The sequence below is a fragment of the Coregonus clupeaformis genome, chromosome 36 (genome assembly GCF_020615455.1).
Source record: "Coregonus clupeaformis isolate EN_2021a chromosome 36, ASM2061545v1, whole genome shotgun sequence".
Lineage (NCBI taxonomy): Eukaryota > Metazoa > Chordata > Actinopteri > Salmoniformes > Salmonidae > Coregonus > Coregonus clupeaformis.
Genome location: NC_059227.1, coordinates 2,459,853 through 2,483,229, shown reverse-complemented (window position 1 = coordinate 2,483,229; position 23,377 = coordinate 2,459,853). Strand labels below are relative to the sequence as shown.

At 45.3% G+C, this 23,377-nt stretch overlaps 1 protein-coding gene across 6 annotated transcripts in view; it reads right to left on the bottom strand.

The window, feature by feature from the left end:
* Positions 1-23,377, bottom strand: part of stxbp5a (syntaxin binding protein 5a (tomosyn)) — a 151,906-nt gene that overhangs the window by 15,700 nt on the left and 112,829 nt on the right. For 3 of the 6 annotated variants that reach the window (XM_041864967.2, XM_041864969.2, XM_041864971.2), the window contains exons 8-18: positions 17,063-17,186; positions 15,916-15,994; positions 15,634-15,788; positions 11,140-11,212; positions 10,656-10,803; positions 8,824-8,891; positions 4,671-4,711; positions 4,285-4,508; positions 2,820-3,010; positions 2,492-2,617; positions 279-436 (exon numbers count right to left, since the gene is read on the bottom strand). In XM_041864967.2, the coding sequence (XP_041720901.2) occupies positions 279-436; positions 2,492-2,617; positions 2,820-3,010; positions 4,285-4,508; positions 4,671-4,711; positions 8,824-8,891; positions 10,656-10,803; positions 11,140-11,212; positions 15,634-15,788; positions 15,916-15,994; positions 17,063-17,186 (1,387 nt within the window). The remainder of the gene's footprint in view (positions 1-278; positions 437-2,491; positions 2,618-2,819; positions 3,011-4,284; positions 4,509-4,670; positions 4,712-8,823; positions 8,892-10,655; positions 10,804-11,139; positions 11,213-15,633; positions 15,789-15,915; positions 15,995-17,062; positions 17,187-23,377) is intronic. The other 3 variants (XM_041864968.2, XM_041864970.2, XM_041864973.2) reach the window with 1 other exon arrangement.

Here is a 23,377-nt window from a genome sequence, read left to right as displayed (position 1 = left end):
CCACCACCATTGCTATTTTTTGACTGCCTACATGTGCATGTGATACAGCCTGAACAGTCGTTAAGCACATCTACCAAGTATACCTTTCATCCTTGTAACATCGTATAAGACTGCATCAGCCTATATCTACATAACTATAAGTAATAGTATAATTAAGATGACATAAACCATATCTAGTATTAGACTACAAAAGACTGTACTGTAAGGCCATATATAGTACAAGCCTACATAAAGCTATCTGCTTGGTGGTAAATCAGTGAACTGGTAACAGTCTTTACCATTACCTCCGGAAGGCTGGCGTGTCTTGCGTGGAGAGCGAGGCTGTCTCTGATAGGGATCGTTAGACCCATACAGCTCCACTGTCCCCAGGTTCAACAACACTGTCTTCTGGAGGTAGTCCACCACCGCCAGACCATTACTGTTCCCAAACACAATCCTGTTGGAGAGAAGAAGGGGAGGGGGAGAGAGAGTGAGAGAGGAGAGAGAGAGTAGGGGTAGAGGAGAGAAGGAGACGTAGAGAGAGGGAGATATAAAAACAGATATGAGATTGGGGTTCAGATGAGATGTACAGTGGGGAAAAAAAGTATTTAGTCAGCCACCAATTGTGCAAGTTCTCCCACTTAAAAAGATGAGAGAGGCCTGTAATTTTCATCATATGTACATGTCAACTATGACAGAGAAATTGAGGAAAAAAAATCCAGAAAATCACATTGTAGGATTTTTTATGAATTTATTTGCAAATTATGGTGGAAAATAAGTATTTGGTCAATAACAAAAGTTTCTCAATACTTTGTTATATACCCTTTGTTGGCAATGACACAGGTCAAACGTTTTTTGTAAGTCTTCACAAGGTTTTCACACACTGTTGCTGGTATTTTGGCCCATTCCTCCATGCAGATCTCCTCTAGAGCAGTGATGTTTTGGGGCTGTCGCTGGGCAACACGGACTTTCAACTCCCTCCAAAGATTTTCTATGGGGTTGAGATCTGGAGACTGGCTAGGCCACTCCAGGACCTTGAAATGCTTCTTACGAAGCCACTCCTTCGTTGCCCGGGCGGTGTGTTTGGGATCATTGTCATGCTGAAAGACCTAGCCACGTTTCATCTTCAATGCCCTTGCTGATGGAAGGAGGTTTTCACTCAAAATCTCACGATACATGGCCCCATTCATTCTTTCCTTTACACGGATCAGTCGTCCTGGTCCCTTTGCAGAAAAAGCCCCAAAGCATGATGTTTCCACCCCCATGCTTCACAGTAGGTATGGTGTTCTTTGGATGCAACTCAGCATTCTTTGTCCTCCAAACACGACGAGTTGAGTTTTTACCAAAAAGTTCTATTTTGGTTTCATCTGACATTCTCCCAATCCTCTTCTGGATCATCCAAATGCACTCTAGCAAACTTCAGACGGGCCTGGACATGTACTGGCTTAAGTAGGGGGACACGTCTGGCACTGCAGGATTTGAGTCCCTGGCGGCGTAGCGTGTTACTGATGGTAGGCTTTGTTACTTTGGTCCCAGCTCTCTGCAGGTCATTCACTAGGTCCCCCCGTGTGGTTCTGGGATTTTTGCTCACCGTTCTTGTGATCATTTTGACCCCACGGGGTGAGATCTTGCGTGGAGCCCCAGATCGAGAGAGATTATCAGTGGTCTTGTATGTCTTCCATTTCCTAATAATTGCTCCCACAGTTGATTTCTTCAAACCAAGCTGCTTACCTATTGCAGATTCAGTCTTCCCAGCCTGGTGCAGGTCTACAATTTTGTTTCTGGTGTCCTTTGACCCTCTTTGGTCTTGGCCATAGTGGAGTTTGGAGTGTGACTGTTTGAGGTTGTGGACAGGTGTCTTTTATACTGATAACAAGTTCAAACAGGTGCCATTAATACAGGTAACGAGTGGAGGACAGAGGAGCCTCTTAAAGAAGAAGTTACAGGTCTGTGAGAGCCAGAAATCTTGCTTGTTTGTAGGTGACCAAATACTTATTTTCCACCATAATTTGCAAATAAATTCATAAAAAATCCTACAATGTGATTTTCTGGATTTTTTTTTCTCAATTTGTCTGTCATAGTTGACGTGTACCTATGATGAAAATTACAGGCCTCATCTTTTTAAGTGGGAGAACTTGCACAATTGGTGGCTGACTAAATACTTTTTTTCCCCACTGTAGCTAGATCTACCAGAAAGCAAAGCAGCAGAAGTCTCAGTCTGAATTTCCCAGCGGACATAACTTGTGTTGACACGGCTTGATTCCATTCAGCTGTACGAGGGAAATCATATCAAACAGGCCCAAATCTAGGGCTCACAACCACATTTTGACTCTTTGAATTGAGGACTTGTTACTCAAGCTGAGATATAGACCACTCCTTGAAACTTATCTTACTTTTACAGTGTCCTTGGTTGGTTTGCACACAGCTCCATATTTAAGTGCCATATTGGGTCGTTTCATTAGGGTGTACAGTAAATCTCATATAGATACACTGTCTATCACCTTATACTTACAGGCCGTAGGAGGAGTTGAGGGCCAGGCTGGTGATCTGTTGGGGGGGCTCTCCACTCACCCACACCAGCTGCACCACCAACTCTACCTGGTACCCTGGAGACTGCTTCAGAGGGGTACTACGCACCCTACAGATAGAGAGAGAAGGAGAGGAAGAGAAAGAAAGAGAGAGAGGGGGGGGGGGGTGAGAGAATGAGACCGTTCTTGTATTGGATAGTCTGTGGGTGGGTAGCTAAGTTGTGCGTCCCAATGCCACACTTTGTTGCAGAGAGGGAATGTGTGTGTATGATATGTACTGTATGTGACGCTGTGGTGGTGCAGGGTGCATACTTAAGGCAGGGTACGTTGTCTCGGACCCCGTCAGAGGAGTTGCTGCTGGTGGAGGGGTGTGTCGGGGGTCCGGTGGTCTGGGGGCTGGGTGAGGCTGCTCCGGGGGTGGGCAGGTCACGGTCCCCCCCGCCTCCCCCCTCTGGAGGGGACTCCATGTCATTCACCTCGTACTGCAAACGCACCTCCAACAGCTTGGGAACACACACATACACACACATTCCACAAACTCAATTATGAAAGTTCAGTAGCCATTACTTCAGTATGACTAAAGCACCTTCTGAGCAGGGACTCTTCATCTATAATGACACCTACAAATGGTCTCAGCACGTCAATCTGGTGAGTGGCTTTGCCTCTCTGGTGTGTGTGTGTGTGTGTGTGTGTGCTCACGGGGGTGATTGCAGGGTCAAGGAGGTGCTCTGAAGCAGAGCTATCCCAGGGTTTTCTTCTAAGTCCTCCTTCAGGCTACTGGACTCCCACACACCCACCCACACACACACTCCACCCGCTACAGAGTTAAGACCCTGCATGTCAGATCACCTTCCCCCCCAACCCCCCACACACACAACCAATCACCAGTGCACCCACAGGCCTCGAAGCAGTGCATGATGGGAGTCTAATTAGCCCTATTGGAATGTGTATGTGATGCTGATCTGTGCCCTCTTCTCTCTCTCTCTCTCTCTCTCTCTCTCCCTTCATCTCTCTGTATCTGGGGTTGGGGGTAAAGATTGCCCTGTGAGAAGAGAAGCTCCTCTCCTAATTATAAGATTCACTTCGGCTTAAACTCTGCTCTCAATCTCTCCACAGCTCACATACTTGACACAGACAGACACACACACACACACACACACACACAGACAGACACAGACACACACCCCAGACCCAAGGCATCATTGCTAACCAAATGCATACCCACTGACATAATGCTGATAAGGCTGCATTAGCTTCATATCATTATCTGCATTCCAACAACTCACATCACTTCACTTCTCATAGCTGCCACAAAATGAAAAATGTATGCACTCACTAACTGTAAGTCGCTCTGTATAAGAGCGTCTGCTAAATGACTAAAATGTAAAAAATGTAAATGTAAAATAATGATACACTGGTTAGGTTGTTTACCGTGTGTCTGTTGTCATGGCAACCATATTGTGTTCTTACTGGCTGGAGACTCATCTAATAGGGCATTGGGAGGTAATCACTGTCTCTAGGAACAGCCTTCAGGACACGAGATACATCACTTAACCACTAATGACGCTGCTCAGTAAGGGAGAATCTAGCTGTATACAGGTGGCTATATTTACCACTACACTATTTGTATGTTGTCATGGCATCCATACTGCCAGGTTATAAGCATAAAGAATAAATGGGTATGTTTCTCAGTTTACACTATCCAACAATTCCATATGGTAAGTACAGAGAAATGGTGAACACACACACGCGCACACACACACACACACTGACCCACCTGTACAACCTCGGTGGTGATCTCCTGCTTGCTGAAGCGGTATATGATGAGGTTGGCAGACACCCCGGCCACACACAGCATCCTGCTCTCAGGACACCAGGCCATGATCTGGATGGCAAACGGGTCCTCATCCACAATCTCTGTGTTCTGCTTGTCCTCCTTATTATTCCTGCTCTTCTCAAACACCTTGGCCGTCTTCAGCTTGTACAGTACCTGGAGCATTACTGGGAAAAGATAGGAGAGAGCTCAGTTACACACCAGAGACATTGGTAGACCGTACAGAGTTGGGAAACTGTGCTCCATGTTGACTCCATGTTGACAATCACTCTTTAAGGCCATCTAGGCCAAGATATTACACATAAGGAAGGCCATGTAAAGGCACTTACTTGCAGAAGCATCCCAAAACTTCACAGTCCCATCAGCATGCCTGTGAATCGTAAAGAAAAAGAGAGGAAAAGGGCGAAGAAAGGAGAGGGGGCAGAGAAACAGAGAGGGAATAATTAAGACTTCAGCTTTCTGCACACTGTGATGTCACGAGAGGCTGTGTCCTGGAGGGACGTTACATCCCCCTGAGGTGGCTGCAAACCCAGACAGCTATGGCTCCATCTGCTGGTATGGTCGGGAACTCCACCCCTCTATGGCCAATCTTCCCACGCAGCTGAAACAAATCAGGAGCTGATGAGCTGAAGGTTTGTTGAAGGGAAGAGACACGGTCTCGAGGCTGGGCTCTCTGGAGGACAAGAGTGCTGCACGTCCACTTCCATGAGGAATATAAGGATTTGGAGATACTTACCTTTGGGAAATACTCACCTTTGGATATATGCACCTGTGGAAATACGTGTGGGACATTTGGAAGGACGTTTTGCTGGGTTGGCCACTAGCTGCAACGTGGAATACAGTAAGACTGGGGAAAAGTTATTTGAGCGAGGGAGAGTTATGATTTTGGATGTGGAAGAGACATCCCTGAACTGTTAACCCTTAAAGAGCCACCAGAGAACAAAATTGTGTTATACTTTCGTTAGTTTCCCAAGACCTTTAATAAAATCCTTGTTTTGGTTGAACCTGGTCTCCTTGCACTACTTGAGCAATCCCGCTGAAAGCTGTGTAGCCTCTCGTGACATCACAGATGGTGGAGAATACGGGCACGCTCAAGCGTTAATAGTGCATGTCAGAGGAGGATACCGAAGGTTTGATCACCCAGTTTTCCAAGTTGGCCGTAGGCTCCCCGCCGACTGAAATGGAGGACATATTGAAAGCCCTTGTTGCTGGCCAGCAAGCCCAGATGCAAGCAAACGTGGCTCTCTTGGAGGAGCAAAAGAAAGCCAACCTTCTGAAGGCAGAGGAATTGCAGTTGCAGAGACAGAGGGTTGTCCAAAATACCCGCCCAATAAAGGCAAGTGACTTTATATCTAAGATGGGAGCTACCGATGACATTGAGGCATACCTGCATGCATTTGAGGCCACGGCCACTAGGGAAGCCTGGCCCAAGCAACAGTGGGTTGGTCTGTTAGCCCCCTTTCTAACCGGGGGAATCGCTGAATGCTGTCCGGGACCTGGGCCCTGACCAGGTTACTGACTATGATGCCCTGAAGTCTGAGATCCTCAGCAGATATGGACTCACAAAGTTTGGTATGGCCCAGCGCTTTCACAGCTGGACCTTCCAACCAGACCAACCTCCTCGGGCGCAGATGCATGAACTTGTCCGAATCGCAAGGAAATGGCTGGATCCGCAGAGGAATACAGCAGCGGCGGTGGTGGAGGCCGTTGTGGTGGATCGTTACCTACGCGCCCTGCCTTATGAGGCAAAACGGTTCATCAGTCAACAGGCCTTGACCACGGCTGATCTGACCGTGGAAGCTGTGGAAAAGTACCAGGCCACAGCGGAGATGCTGAATGCTTCCCGAAAAGACCCCAGGAGTGCGGCCCCACCACAAATGGGAAGAACCCGTCCAAAGAACCCCCAAGGTCTCGAACCCAGCCACGTCAGGACTTATCCCGGCTCCAGGGGGAGCCAGAAACCAGGCGGGTCCAAGAAGAGTACACCAGGAGGGGGAAACTCGACAGTGTTACCGGTGTGGGGAGATGGGACATATCTCCTGGCAGTGTGGGAAACCAGCCGATGAACCTATGCCCACTGCGGAGTCCTCCAGCTCAGCACCCACACACCGTTTTGCCTCGCTCTTGGGAGTCGTAGATGGCGGCCCAGATCGACCCCCCCACCTGCCCGGTAACTGTGAATCACCATGATGTGGAGGCCTTACTGGATTCTGGTAGCCGGGCCACCCTGGTGCGTAAGGATTTGGTGGGCCCAACGTGTCTGACCCCGGGGAAAGTCCTCCCAGTTTCCTGTGTCCATGGGGACACCAGAGAATACCCCATTACTGAACTTACAATGACCAGCACACGGGGAACCATACACACGACGGCGGGGGTGGTTGATTCCCTCCCCGTCCCTGTCCTAATTGGACGAGACTGCCCAGCCTTTTACCCACTCTGGAGAGAGTCTCAGGAGAGGATAACCCGAGTACCTCGGAAACGGAGAGGCAAGACTCATCCTGGGAAGGCTCCGGTGCAATCCTCCGAGTTACTCACTCCCGCCCCGGGCTCTGATAGGGATGGCAGGTGCCCAGACCGACACAGAGACGGAGCTACAGAATCTGGACAAAGAACTGTCTGGTCTGAAGGGGACCGCTGAGAGGTATCGTTTGTTAAAGCAACAGTTAGACATGAAGACAGAAGAGTTAGATATCCTCCAGGCTAAACTCCAACAGAGCTCCTTCCATAAGCAACAGGAGGAGCTGGAGAGGCTGCGCAGGACCATCGAGGAGTGTGAGGAGACCCTGCGCAGTAGTAAGGAGGTCCAGAAGAAGGCAGAGGAGAAGTACAAGGTGTTGGAGAACAAGATGAAGAATGCGGAGGCAGAGAGAGAGAAGGAACTGAAAGCTGCTCAACAGAAGCTAAACTCTGCTAAAACCAAGGCTGATGCGTTCAGTAAGAAACTCAAGGAGAGACAACAGGAGGCTGAGTCCCTGGTCCTAGAGGTGGAGGAGTTGAAGAGAGAGCAGGCTGGCAAGCACCACGGCAATGCGGACGCCCTCTCCCGGCGTGATGCCTTCTTCGCTGCCTTTACCCGACGAGGACGTCGGTCCCGAGGAGGGGGATGTGTGATGTCACGAGAGGCTGTGTCCTGGAGGGACGTTACATCCCCCTGAGGTGGCTGCAAACCCAGACAGCTATGGCTCCATCTGCTGGTATGGTCGGGAACTCCACCCCCTCTATGGCCAATCTTCCCACGCAGCTGAAACAAATCAGGAGCTGATGAGCTGAAGGTTTGTTGAAGGAAGAGACACGGTCTCGAGGCTGGGCTCTCTGGAGGACAAGAGTGCTGCACGTCCACTTCCATGAGGAATATAAGGATTTGGAGATACTTACCTTTGGGAAATACTCACCTTTGGATATATGCACCTGTGGAAATACGTGTGGGACATTTGGAAGGACGTTTTGCTGGGTTGGCCACTAGCTGCAACGTGGAATACAGTAAGACTGGGGAAAAGTTATTTGAGCGAGGGAGAGTTATGATTTTGGATGTGGAAGAGACATCCCTGAACTGTTAACCCTTAAAGAGCCACCAGAGAACAAAATTGTGTTATACTTTCGTTAGTTTCCCAAGACCTTTAATAAAATCCTTGTTTTGGTTGAACCTGGTCTCCTTGCACTACTTGAGCAATCCCGCTGAAAGCTGTGTAGCCTCTCGTGACATCACAACACACACCCACAGCTCTAATGATTCAGCTTGGCTTTACCTCTGATTATATTCTAGATTCACCTCTACAGAAGAATACATCGACATGAGAGGAGAGACAATCACCCTGTCTCTCAATGGTGCAATGCATTCTGGAATTGTCCTGTATAGTCTGCACTCGGTGTCACTGGCACTTGGTGTCACTCGGAGTCCTCCAATCTCTCTTTTTTTATTTTTGCAATTTCAGCTGAACAGAGAGTTGGAGACAGAGAGAGTGGTACATTCTTAGAATCCGTTTTTGGTTTCTAGTAGAGCCCTTTTTGGTTCAAGGTAGAACTATTTTGGGTTCCATGTAGAACCCTCTGTGGAAAGGGTTCTACATTGAACCCAAAAGGGTTCTACCTGGAACAAAAGGGTTCTACCTACAACCAAAAAGGGTTCTTCAAAGGGTTCTTCTTTGGGAGCAGCCAAAGAACCCTTTTTGGTTCTAGATAGCACCTTTTTTTTCTAAGAGTGTACTTTGTTTTGGTTCCAGGTAGAACCCTTTTGATTCCAGATATAAAACTTTTGGGTTCCATGTAGAACCCTTTCCACAGAGGGTTCTACATGGAACCCCAAAAGTGTTCTACCTGGAACCAAAAATGGTTATTGTATGGGGACAGCTGAATAACCGTTTTGGAACCCTTTTTTCTAAGAGTGTAAAAGGCTTCTTCTCCTTGTCTCTGAGTTTTTTTTCCATCATGACTGCTAGGCAGGATGGGGAAAGGCAAAATGGTTAAATAGAGTTGGTTTCCTACCCAGTGATGATGATCTCAGGGTAGCTCTGTGTGCCAAGGCCCCAGTTACCACCACTGATGGGCCACTCCTGCACAACACAATACAGCAAACAAGACAACACAATAAATTGTCATTATTGAGATTGATACATTCTGTATGTATAAGGAATCAGTGATAAGATAATTTCAGATACAATCTAGCTATCCTACACAAACAGTATAAAAGATGATGAGAGCATTGGAATGAGACAGGAGGGAATCAAGAGGAGGGAGACAAATGCCTTCTCTTAGCCACTGGACTCCAGGCTGGGCTGATGGGACGTCATTTGTCTGAGAGATAGAGGGAGAGGGAACCTTTACAATGGTGACAGACACAGTCGAGGAAAGGGATGAGTAATGCTTAGGTCAGTGTGAGTGAGTGAGTGAGTGAGTGAGTGAGTGAGTGAGTGAGTGAGTGAGTGAGTGAGTGAGTGAGTGAGTGAGTGAGTGAGTGAGTGAGTGAGTGAGTGAGTGAGTGAGTGAGTGAGTGAGTGAGTGAGTGAGTGAGTGAGTGTGTGTGTGTGTGCGTGCACGTGTGCGTGTGTGTGTATGTGTCTGAGAGAGTGTGAATGTGTTTTTTAGGTTGTGTTAAATGCAGTAGCACATACAAAGGTCAGTGGTATGACTCAACATTGATCTTTCAGTAAGAACACTTCCCACAACTACCCCTTACTTAACAAACAGCAGAAAGAAACAGGGAAGGAGAGAAAGGGATGGAGGGAGGAGAGGGTCAGGACATGGTGACATTTCCAACAGCGGGGGAGAATATAACGAGAATACAATGACATAAAAAGGGGCAGAACAGAGATACTGTAGGATAAATGAAAGGATAAATGTATCCATTTGAAAAGAAAAAACATTCAGGAGATAGGATCTGGAACAGGGTGGGGATTGGAATGTAGAATATATAATGGGATAGATTATATACTGTATAAAATTCAACGTAAACAATGATGGGATATGATGGTATAGCACATAGCACAGTACTGAATATTACGTACTGGGCCGGCCCTGGGCATAAGTGACATAAGCGGGTGCTTAAGGCCACCGGCTGCATGGGGGCCCCCAACCCAATTATATATTTTTTAAATGTGGAACTCAGCAGGGGTCTCAATTTACTGGTGAGTGTTAGATAGTAGAAATGTTAGTTGTGCATCAGCAGTTTCTCTTGTAATGTCAGTCACTGACAGTCACTCAATTAGCCCATGTCAGCTAAAATAAATGTAATTGGTAAGTTAGTCTAGCCAGCTATCTACACCTTGTAGTAATCATGGCTGAATTACTGACCAGGCACGCAGGGCATGTGCCAAGGGGCGCTGACCTCCAGGGGGCCCCCATTGATTTTGTTAGCCACTCGCACTCAGCTATCATATGAGCATAAGTCATCGCAGAATGTGCAGAATTGCAGGAAATGTGCTTTAAAACTGCACATTTTCTCTTCACCCGATGGCAACATTTGTAGAACTGCAGGAAATTAGCTTTGAAACTGCATATTGTTCTGTCCGCCCCATGGCACAATGAGTAGAATTGCATGAAATGAGTTTTAAAACTGCAAAAGCAAATCTCCACCCCATGGCAAAATGTGTAGAATGGCCAAAAATGTGCTTTAAAACCACAGCATTTTCTCTTCGCCTCATGGCAAAACGTGTACAATTGCAGGAAATTAACTGTTTGAAACGTCTCTCCGTCGTCAAGAGGGGGACCACTAAAATGTTTTACACGCGAGGTAAAACCCCAAAAAACTAATCTTGCTTAGGGCGCCCAAAAAGCTAAGTAGCCAAGAAGGTGTAAAATAGAGATGTGTTTTCCCGTACCTTTTTGCTGTAGCCCTGTCGTTTCTGTCTGGAGCCAACAGAGTAAAGTGCGGGTATGAGGTCCACAGGGCAGTCAGCAAAGTACTCACAGCAGGTCACAGGAGACTCGTGGATGGTCAGTGGATAGGGGTTCTCGAATATGGGGTAACTGGGAGAGGGGAAATGTTGACACAAGAGTTTTGTTCAGGACAAAGTTATATTTAGCTCTCAGTTTAAGTCCCTATAATGCTAGGCCATGTACAAATCATAGAAACTGTAAGAGATGCATGCAACATAATGAAAATGAATGAAAGTACAGAATCAAAGCTAAATCTACAGCGACAACAAGTATACTACCTGTTTGTGACATAGTTATAACAGCATGTAGGCAGTAATAACTGTTGTATTTTAAATGAAGAGGAGCATTCAGGAAGTCAGAATAATACAGTAGCTACAGTACATCCTTTATGTTAATACAGCATGTTCAGTTTGTTAACAGACATACCCATTTTGTGCAAGGTCGATCACCACTAAATCCTTTTCTAGAAGGACCACTACAGCATAAGGTTCCTGAAAATCTGAACAGAAAACAAACAACAAAAAGTAAGATGGAGGTCATTCCTCAACACAATACACTATGTAGGGTATATTCACTGTAAATCTTCTCCTCTGAAATCTACAATTCTCAAAGGACATCATGAGTGCCTTCAAGATGTTGACAAAATAAATTCGCTTGAGGCTTTGTACATTAGGAATATATAGTAACATTTAAAGTGCATATCAATATTAAACTGAATATGAGTTTACATGTTTGATTATGGAACATAATTTTGCTAAATAAAGCTTTGGATGAAAATGAACTGAGCTGTAGGAATATGAGAGAATACATCAGACCTGAAATGCCTATACTGTACATAAGGCAGAACAATAGCAGTATGCTGTTGGAGGTGGTAGGAAGAAATGCAGTGTTCTTTTGTTAGCATCTGAGGCAGCAAGAGGACGATGTGTGTGTTTGTGTGTTAGTGTGTGTTTATGTGTGTATGTGTGTGGGTGGGTGCATGCATGCATGTGTGCATGTGTGTGTGGGTGCATACGTGCGTGTGCGTGAGGTGTGTGCAGAGAGAACAGTGTGTGAGCTAGAAGCCTTGAACATGTATTCAGTGTCTTCACTTCCAAGTCAGTGCAGCTACAGGCTGTAACTCCCCATTGAAACACATTGTATACCAGGGCAGCCACAATCAATGTCCCTCTCTCACCAACTCCCTCTTGCCTTCTCTCACTATCTCCTTTTGTCTGTTAGAATGTTCCAGACATTCTCTAAGTGTTTCTCATTCTTTGGTGTCTGTCGCTATGTCTGTCAGTCCATCTACGTCCAGCTGTCTGTGCTGCCTGCCTGCCTGCCAATATCTATTAGTTTGTATATCTCTCTGTCATTGATCTGTCTCTGATCTTTCCATATGACCACACAAAAAGCCTAAATTCCATAATAAAAATGTAAAATGATCATGTTCCATAACATCATCCCCCTCCTCCCTGTCTCTCACAGTAACAGCAGATTGAGCCAGTGGTGGAGTAATCAGCCCAGTATTGTCGTCATAACGAGATGAAATCAAAGCATCCCAACATCAGGTCGTTCGCCATGGTCACCATTCCGTAACCATCGTCAGATCGTCTGCTAAACCATTTCCTCGAGCCCCCACGTCATCCCCAAACACAACACACACACTTCAAGCTACACACACACACACACACACACACACACACACACTTCAAGCTACAGCACACACACTTTTTGAATGAGCTACATCCACATGACTTAGCCCCCATTTGCTGCGGTTAAGATGCACTCTCATCCTCTTTACACCCATTCACACATGCATATCGACAGTAAACTGCCTAAGGATATACATCATTGTTTATGAGGGTCTAAGGAGGATTATGTCATGACAGAGATTTCATAGTTTCGTGAATTGCTTTTACATAGCATGATTTAATCCAAGGATTAAGTTATTACTTTTAACATCATTGACACACTTTTCATCATCTATCGTCTGAATACAGTACAGTTGAAGTCGGAGGTTTACATACACCTTAGCCAAATACATTTAAACTCAGTTTTTCACAATTCCTGACATTTAATCCTAGTAAAAATTCCCTGTCTTAGATCAGTTAGGATCACCACTGTATTTTAAGAATGTGAAATGTCAGACTAATAGTAGAGAGAATGATTTATTTCAGCTTTTATTTATTTAATCACATTCCCAGTGGGGTCAGACGTTTACATACACTCAATTAGTATTTGGTAGCATTGCCTTTAAATTGTTTAACTTGGGTCAAACATTTCGGGTAGCCTTCCACAAGCTTCCCACAATAAGTTGGGTGAATTTTGGCCCATTCCTCCTGTCAGAACTGGTGTAACTGAGTCAGGTTTGTAGGCCTCCTTGCTCACACACGCTTTTCCAGTTCTGCCCACAAATTTTCTATAGGATTGAAAATCAGGGCTTTGTGATGGCCACTCCAATACCTTGACGTTGTTGTCCTTAAGCCATTTTGCCAAAACTTTGGAAGTATGCTTGGGGTCATTGTTCATTTGGAAGACCCATTTGCGACCAAGCTTTAACTTCCTGACTGATGTCTTGAGATGTTGCTTCAATATATCCACATAATTTTCCTTCTTCATGATGCCATCTATTTTGTGAAGTGCACCAGTCCCTCCTGCAGCAAAGCACCCCCACAGCATGATGCTGCCACCCTCGTGCTTCACGGTTGGGATGATGTACGGTTGGGATGATGTTCTTCGGCTTGCAAGTGACCCCCTTTTTCCTCCAAACATAACGATTATGGCCAAACAGTTCTATTTTTGTGCCATCAGACCAGAGGACATTTCTCCAAAAAGTATGATCTTTGTCCCCATGTGCAGTTGCAAACCGTGGTCTGGCTTTTTTATGGCGGTTTTGGAGCAGTGGCTTCTTCCTTGCTGAGCAGCCTTTCAGGTTATGTCGATATAGGACTCGTTTTACTGTGGATATAGATACTTTTGTACCTGTTTCCTCCAGCATCTTCACAAGGTCCTTTGCTGTTGTTCTGGGATTGCACTTTTCGACCAAAGTACGTTCATCTCTAGGAGACAGAAGCGTCTCCTTCCTGAGCGGTATGACGGCTGCGTGGTCCCATGGTGTTTATACTTGCGTACTATTGTTTGTACAGATGAACGTGGTACCTTCAGGCGTTTGGAAATTGCTCCCAAGGATTAACCAGAATTGTGGAGAACTACAATTTTTTTTCTGAGGTCTTGGCTGATTTCTTTTGATTTTCCCATGATTTCCCAAAGAGGCACTGAGTTTGAAGGTAGGCCTTGAAATACTCAAATTATGTCAATTAGCCTATCAGAAGCTTCTAAAGCCATTGCATCATTTTATGGAATTCTCCAAGCTGTTCAAAGGCACAGTCAACTTAGTGTATGTAAACTTCTGACCCACTGGAATTGTGATACAGTGAATTATAGGTGAAATAATCTGTCTGTAAACAATTGTTGGAAAAAGTACTTGTGTCATGCACAAAGTAGATGTCCTAACCGACTTGCCAAAACTATAGTTTGTTAACAAGAAATTTGTGGAGTGGTTGAAAAACAAGTTTTAATGACTCCAACCTAAGCGTATGTAAACTTCCGACTTCAACTGTATGTACAACCTTGATCAAGCATCATCCTAAAATCCAAGATTAGCCTACTGTACCATTTGAACCAGCAACCGACTGGAACATCAATCTTTTCCATCAACCCAAAACAACAAGCATTAAACCATGATATAAATTATAACATCAAACCAATGAATAAATTATAGTTTGTTGTGAGAGACAACATGGTAGCTATTTCCACTGTAGTACACATTTTTTACATGTTCATCATTTAGCAGACGCTCTTATCTAGCACGACCTACAGGAGAAATTAGGGTTAAGTGCCTGCTCAAGGGCATATCAACAGATTTTTCACCTAATCGTCCCAGGGATTCAAACCAGCGACCTTTAGGTTACTGGCCCAACACTCTTAACCGCTAGGCTACCTACCACCCCACACACTGCTTCTCCCCCTTGAAGGACAATTTTGCTGATTGGTGAACATTCTCTACTACCCCTTAATCTGGGGCTAACTGATTTACAATAAGCGCATTTAAATAAGGAAGCTGAAACCTCCATCCAACCTTAACCTGAATCATTTCTCAGGCTTTAATCAGAGGCTACCTGGAGCTATTGCGCAGGTAATAATAACAGAAGTGAGGAGGGGAGCGTACTCTTTTGTCTGTTCTACACCCAGCTCCTCTCCTCTCCGGCCCAGACAACCAGACATTTCGGCACCATTCGATTGAATAAGGTCTATTCCCACCTGTAAAACGCCATTCGATTGAATAAGGTCTATTCCCACCTCCACTCAAAGGTGTCCCAATTAAACACACACATCTTTACTAGCAAACAAAACCAAAACAAGACAACAAAGTCAACACCTCTGTCATTTCATAATGATCTAGAGAACACAACATCCCAAATCATCACCATCAATGAAAACCGTTTCCCAAGGGATGTCATCTCACAAAGGACAGGCCATTGATGTAATAATGTAATAAGGTCAGACAGCTATTGTGAACAAGGGAGAAAATACAAACATAACATTAATTGTACTGTATATTGAGTGCAGAGCATAAACCTCCCCTGGGATATTTCATATATACACACACACACACACACACATACACACACTCACTCTTCGTTTGGAGTACAAATGGAAATTCAACAGAAAGGTCAAATGTCAACGTTGAAAAGGGCTAGGACACAATGTATTATTAGTCCAACTGGAAACACAACAACAAAGTCATCAGTGTACTTGCTAATTAAATTGATTCCACTCATAAACACACTGGCATACTGGGATATTTGTAGATAATGATATAGCAAGCATACAAACAAACACACACACACACAAGTACGCGTGCACAGGATGACTGACCGTTAGGGTATGGCGTCTCACAGAGCGTGAGGAAGTCTACGATGGGGTAATCCATTTCCAGCACGGCTGTACTCTTCCCATGCATCACCGTCAGACATGGCCGCCGACCCACCGTGTCATAAGACAGACCTCCAGACAGGATCATGAATGGGTCTCTGTATAACACACATAGACACACACACACACACATGAACAGACACATGAGACACATGAACACATGGAAGGCCATATTCCTTCTCCTCTTCTAGCATGGTAGGCCTGTGTGCGTGTGTGTGCCCTTACCCCAGTCTAGTGGTCTTGTACTCCACTTTGAGAATGGGTTTGCAAGGCTCTGGCTTCTTTCCATCCTTGGGCTGTTTTCCTGAAATAGGAAAACACTTTAGTTCCCCTTTATTCCCCTCCTGCTCTCTACTTCCTTCCCTCTCTCCTCTTTTCCCTTGCTCTCGCTCCTCTCCTCTCCTCTACTTCCTTTCCTCTACACTCTCTCTCTCTTTCATTTTCTTCCAACCTTTTTCCCTGACGCTGCAGTAATACCCAGTGCAAGGCAGACAGTGACTCAGGTCTATCCATCAGAGAGAGGGAAAGAGAGATACATTTGTGAATAAATGCTAGCTATGTGCACAAAGACCAAATAAATTAAACCTAGGAGTTGTCAAATAAGTCTACACTACAACGGAATAATTTAATCATAAATGATTTATAGTTGTTACCTAGCCTGAATTAAATTGCTTAAAGGGAGCCTTTTTTAATTTCACATAAACCTGACACACACGTTTTCATAATTGTTCATTAAATACTAAACTGATTATGCATGCAGCAGTGGGAGAAACAACTAATTAAAAACAGTTCCAATGGAATCCTTTCCCTATTACACCATACTCAACAGCAATGAAACTGTACTTTTAGAAAGGGGTTCAAAGAGGTTTCCATTGCTTTCTCTCGCTCCCTTTCTCTTGGTTATCTCTCTTCTATCTCTCACTATGCTTTCTCTCTCTCTCTCGCTTTATTTGCTTATGTTGTGACACTGCTTTGAGGGGTGAGGAGAGGTAAAAGGGTGAGGATGGAGAGGGGGAGAGAGTGAAGGATTAAGACTAGAGGTATATCTCTAATAGAGCAGACTGGTTCATCCAGGGTAAAAATAGAAGACTCCCAAACAGTGTGTGTGTGTGTGTATATGTGTGTGTGTGTGTGTGTGTGTGTGTGTGTGTGTGTGTGTGTGTGTGTGTGTGTGTGTGTGTGTGTGTGTGTGGGGACAGACATCTAAGCGAAGGAAACATTTAACCAAGGAGTAAATTAAACCCTTGATCACTGACAAAGGAGAAATGGTTGAAAACCTGAGAAAAGTTATAAAGACAGGTTGCAAATTGTTATAAAATTGAGGGTGAAAAGTGACAGCATGGTGTGAATGTGTGCGTATGTTCAACCTCACCGTGTGGGGTGATTGTCTGAAATGGCTTGCCCTGGCCCTTAATGTTCCATATGGTGAGCGTTCCGTCTGAGTGACTACAGATGAACTGCTTGCCCTCATGGTGCCAGGCAACCGAGTGGATCGCCTAGGAGACCACAGGAAGCAGGAAGTGAGGGACAGGAAGCAGGGTGTCACTTAATCACAGTGGGACACCATTTGTACCAGTACCAGGTATAGTTGTACCTTTCACACACACACATATATATAGGGTTACTCCTATTACACCTATCCCTTAGTTTGGATTACACTCTGTTCAGCAGATGGCTATTGTTGAATAAGAGTAGGGAAGAGCGGCAAGGAAGAGTTTATACATGGTTACATCATGTACATCCCAGCTACATGATAACATTTTCTATCAACCACCTGTGTAGCATGCATTATAAATTAATTGTCCTTCATGGTGCATTATACACCTACATTATAAGCATTCATAACAGATCATGTCTAAGTGCCTATATACAATCACAACACACAAAGGTGGTTCAAAGGTGGTTCAAAGGTGTAACCATTGACAGCGACAGTGTTATCCCCATTGAAGAGAGAAAAAAGAGCAAGGTCAAGAGAGATGAAAGGAACAAGACATAGGTTGACACTAGAAAGAAGAGGGGAGAAGAGACGTGGGAGAGAGAGAGAGAAAGATACAGAGAAAGAGATACAGAGAGAAGAGACACAGAGAGAAAGAAACAGAAAGAGATACAGACACACAAATAGAGAGAGAGAGAGATACAGAGAGAGAGGGAGAGAGAGTTACAGAGATAAGAGCGGAAAACAGACAGATAGGTGTGGGGATGGGGGTAGAGTGGAATTATGATGTGGTGGGTTGAAATTGAAGTTGCAATTAAGAATGCTCTTCCTCTGCTTTGCATAATCCAAATAACTTTGTTTTTATTTTGGGAAGGCAGGAAGTGATTTAGCGACCGACAACAAATCAATGAAATGGCTGCTACATCATTATAAGGCACTCCGGAAAGGTCAGACCGGCTTACTTCTGTCTTACTGCTCATTATTAAAACACACACACACACACACACACACACAACGCACACACACACACAAACAGACAGACAGACGCACACACACAGACACGCACCAATATTTCAATATTCATAAAACATTTCTCAGCTCAAGCATTTTATGGTGAATGTCTCAAATGGACATCTAACCAGACGCAGTGAGTCACTTCAACAGGCTATGGAAATATATAAGTGCATTGTTCAGTTTGACAGTCCCACAAAGCAGAGACAATACGCTGTGGTTAATTTGACAATAAGCAGGTAATTGAAACACATGGCAGTCATCATATCAAACAATAATAATTAAAAATACTAATTTCATGATTGATTACATTATGCTCCTTTCAGAGAATGGTCTTTTGGGATGAGACAGTGAGACACATATTGTCACGCCCTGGCTCTGGGGACTCTGAAATGTTGAGCCAGGGTGTGTAGTTTCTGTGTTATATTTTCTATGTTGATGTTCTAGATCGTTTAGATCTATGTTGGCCAGGGTGGTTCCCAATCAGAGGCAGCTGTATCTCGTTGTCTCTGATTGGGGTCCATACTTAGGCAGCCTGTTTGGCACTAGTCGGTGTGGGATCTTGTTCCGTAAAGGTTTGTTTTGTGTAACCTAGGACTTCACGTATCGTTTGTTTGTTGTTTTGTGACGTGTTAAGTACTTAATAAAATGTACGCTTATCACGCTGCGCCTTGGTCCGTGTCTTCCGTTAACGATCGTGACAGAAGATCCCACCAAAAGAGGACCAAGCAGCGTGCCCAGGAGGAGAAGATAGCGATGTCTCAGGTGGGCGAATGGTGGTCATGGGAGGAGATATTCGCGGGGAAGGGGCCATGGGCAAAGGTAAATGCCCAGGCAGGAGAGGAGAAACGGCGCCAACCGTGCCGACGGCGGACACGCGAGAGGCAACCCCAAGAACATTTTTTTGGGGGGGGCACACGGCGTGGACGACGGGGCAGCAGGAGGCAGCTACAGGGCGAATCTGCAGACTAGGAGAGGAGGCCACCAGGTTACGGGGGCTATTGGTCCAGAGGGAGCAGGAGTTAATTGGTCGGAGGGAGGAGCTACAAGAGGCGTTAAGGGAGAGGGAGAGTGTAGAGGCACCGCGAGAGGAACTGGTTAGGCAGCAGAAGGAGTGAAGGTTTATAAGGAAACCCAGTCCCGCTCCTCGCACCAACCAAGTGGTGTGTGTCACCAGTCCGGTCCGGCCCATTCCTGATCCCCGCACAAGGCCAGTGGTGTGTGTTCCCAGTACGGTCCGGCCCGTTCCTGCTCCCCGCACCAAGCCAGTGGTGCGCGTCGTCAGCCCGGTCCGGCCCATTCCTGCTCCCCGCACCAAGCCAGTGGTGCGTGTGTCCAGTCCGGCACCGCCCGTTCCTGTTCCACCGGTGCCTGGTCCGGCACCGGTCAGCTGATCCACTCCGGAGCCAGAGCAATCCGCTCCACCGGGGTCCGGTCCAACTCCAGTCAGCGGATCCACTCCGGAGCCAGAGCAATCCGCTCCACCGGTGTCCAGTCCAGCTCCGGCCAGCGGCTCCAGTCCGGAGCCTGTACGGTTTGATCCACCGTCGTCGGGTCCAGCTCCAGTCAGCGGTGCCAGACCAGACCAGGGGCGCAACAGGGAGATGGAGAGAAATTGGTGGTCACGCCCGGAGCCGGATCCGCCTCCGAGGCGGAATGCCCACCCGGCTCCTACCCTGTTGTGTTTGTGTGGCGCGGTCGCAGTCCGCGCCTTTGGGGGGGGGGGTACTGTCACGCCCTGGCTCTGGGGACTCTGAAATGTTGAGCCAGGGTGTGTAGTTTCTGTGTTATATTTTCTATGTTGATGTTCTAGATCGTTTAGATCTATGTTGGCCAGGGTGGTTCCCAATCAGAGGCAGCTGTATCTCGTTGTCTCTGATTGGGGTCCATACTTAGGCAGCCTGTTTGGCACTAGTCGGTGTGGGATCTTGTTCCGTAAAGGTTTGTTTTGTGTAACCTAGGACTTCACGTATCGTTTGTTTGTTGTTTTGTGTCGTGTTAAGTACTTAATAAAATGTACGCTTATCACGCTGCGCCTTGGTCCGTATCTTCCGTTAACGATCGTGACACATATACCCACACCCACACAAACACAGTAAAATCTTCAAAAACACCACAGTAAATACTGTAGCATTTACTGTAGTATAATATACTATTTACAGTTAACTAAAGTACAAATACTGTTGTAAAAGAAAACTGTAGTATATACTATACTAATTAATATAGTGATATTGCGGGTGTAGTATACTTAAGCAATAAGGCCCGAGGGGGTGTGGTATATGGCCAATATACAAAGGCTAAGGGCTGTTCTTATGCACGACGCAACGAGGAGTGTGTGGACACAGCCCTTAGCCATGTTATATTGGCCATATGTCACAAACCCCCGAGGTGCCTTATTGCTATAGTAAACTGGTTACCAACGTAATTAGAGCAGTAAAAATAAATGTTCTGTCATACCGGTGGTATACCACGGCTGTCAGCCAATCAGCATTCAGGGCTCGAACCACCCAGTTTATAATATAGTATTTACTGTAGTGTTCTTGCAGACATTACTGTAGTATTTGCCATAGTTTTTTGTTTTGTTTTATTATCTTTGACATAGAGTAGAAGCTAATTTTCCATAACCTGTAGGTAGGTAGGTAGGTAGGTAGGTAGGTAGGTAGGTAGGTAGGTAGGTAGGTAGGTAGGTACAGTGAGGGAAAAAAGTATTTGATCCCCTGCTGATTTTGTACGTTTGCCCACTGACAAAGACATGATCAGTCTTTAATTTTAATGGTAGGTTTATTTGAACAGTGAGAGACAGAATAACAACAAAAAAATCCAGAAAAACGCATGTCAAAAATGTTATAAATTGATTTGCATTTTAATGAGGGAAATAAGTATTTCACCCCTCTGCAAAACATTACTTAGTACTTGGTGGCAAAACCCTTGTTGGCAATCACAGAGGTCAGACGTTTCTTGTAGTTGGCACCCAGGTTTGCACACATCTCAGGAGGGATTTTGTCCCACTCCTCTTTGCAGATCTTCTCCAAGGCATTAAGGTTTCGAGGCTGACGTTTGGCAACTCGAACATTCAGCTCCCTCCACAGATTTACTATGGGATCAAGGTCTGGAGACTGGCTAGGCCACTCCAGGACCTTAATGTGCTTCTTCTTGAGCCACTCCTTTGTTGCCTTGGCCGTGTGTTTTGGGTCATTGTCATGCTGGAATACCCATCCACGACCCATTTTCAATGCCCTGGCTGAGGGAAGGAGGTTCTCACCCAAGATTTGACGGTACATGGCCCCGTCCATCGTCCCTTTGATGCGGTGAAGTTGTCCTGTCCCCTTAGCAGAAAAACACCCCCAAAGCATAATGTTTCCACCTCCATGTTTGACGGTGGGGATGGTGTTCTTGGGGTCATAGGCAGCATTCCTCCTCCTCCAAACACGGCGAGTTGAGTTGATGCCAAAGAGCTCCATTTTGGTCTCATCTGACCACAACACTTTCACCCAGTTCTCCTCTGAATCATTCAGATGTTCATTGGCAAACTTCAGACGGGCCTGTATATGTGCTTTCTTGAGCAGGGGGACCTTGCGGGCGCTGCAGGATTTCAGTCCTTCACGGCATAGTGTGTTACCAATTGTATCTTGGTGACTATGGTCCCAGCTGCCTTGAGATCATTGACAAGATCCTCCCGTGTAGTTCTGGGCTGATTCCTCACCGTTCTCATGATCATTGCAACTCCACGAGGTGAGATCTTGCATGGAGCCCCAGGCCGAGGGAGATTGACAGTTATTTTGTGTTTCTTCCATTTGCGAATATTCGCACCAACTGTTGTCACCTTCTCACCAAGCTGCTTGGCGATGGTCTTGTAGCCCATTCCAGCCTTGTGTAGGTCTACAATCTTTGCCCTGACATCCTTGGAGAGCTCTTTGGTCTTGGCCATGGTGGAGAGTTTGGAATCTGATTGATTGATTGCTTCTGTGGACAGGTGTCTTTTATACAGGTAACAAACTGAGATTAGGAGCACTCCCTTTAAGAGTGTGCTCCTATTCTCAGCTCATTACCTGTATAAAAGACACCTGGGGGGGGGGTCAAATAGAGGGGGTCAAATACTTATTTCCCTCATAAAAATGCAAATCAATTTATAACATTTTTGACATGCATTTTTCTGGATTTTTTTGTTGTTATTCTGTCTCTCACTGTTCAAATAAACCTACCATTAAAATTATAGACTGATCATTTCTTTGTCAGCGGGCAAACGTACAAAATCAGCAGGGGATCAAATACTTTTTTCCCTCACTGTAGGTAGGTAGGTAGGTAGGTAGGTAGGTAGGTAGGTAGGTAGGTCTGGGGACTGAACGGATAGTTCAGCACTTCTGATCTTTTCTATAGCCTGTATAAAACACAATATGGTCTATACTTGGCATGTAGGTTTCTCACTTATGGGTGGCACAAATCGGGATTTGGGGGAAGGGAATGGGCAGGGTATATACTGTAGTATTTAATATAGTTAAAAAAGTGTAGTGTTTTTGCGGACTTTAGTGTTTACTACAGAATTCTACAACATTCTATAGTAAGTACTACACATGATCGAGTGCCTGACGTGCGAATTACGGGGGGCCCAGGGTTGTCTCAGACCCCCTGAATGAGACAAAGTCAAGCGTTGGGGAGTGTCTCTAAATAATGCAAATTTAACCATTCTCCTTTTTGTTTAAAATGCAATTTGTACTGTGGTAAATATTAAAATAAAATCTTATTCCAAATTAAACAAACACCCCTACCTCTGTGTCATTGTTTAAACAATTTTTTTCTCCAAGTGGCTGCACTTGTCATGCCGGACAATCCCATATCTCAGCCCCTTTTCAGGTGTCCCAACTTTTCTTTCTACAGAAAAGGTCATTTTGTTAGCAAGACAAATCATTTAATTCAGGCTACAAGAGTGTAGACCCAATTACAATCGCTGAGTGTCATTACACTTTTGGGTGTTTTGTAACATCAAATGGCGTGAGTGCACAGTGCACTGTTTGGATGCTGGAATTATTTTGTAGTGGACGAACATGCGCTGATTTTTTTGATAATAAGATGAAAACATCATAACTGGTTGTGTTCATGCCAAATTAAAAGGTAATTAAAAAAAATACTGTAAACACTAGAACCGCTAAAGCACTCATATATGACATTTTTACTATTAGGTCCATAAGAGGTCCTGATAAGATGAAAGGTGACCTATATACTGAGGGGTTGGCGGGACTTTTA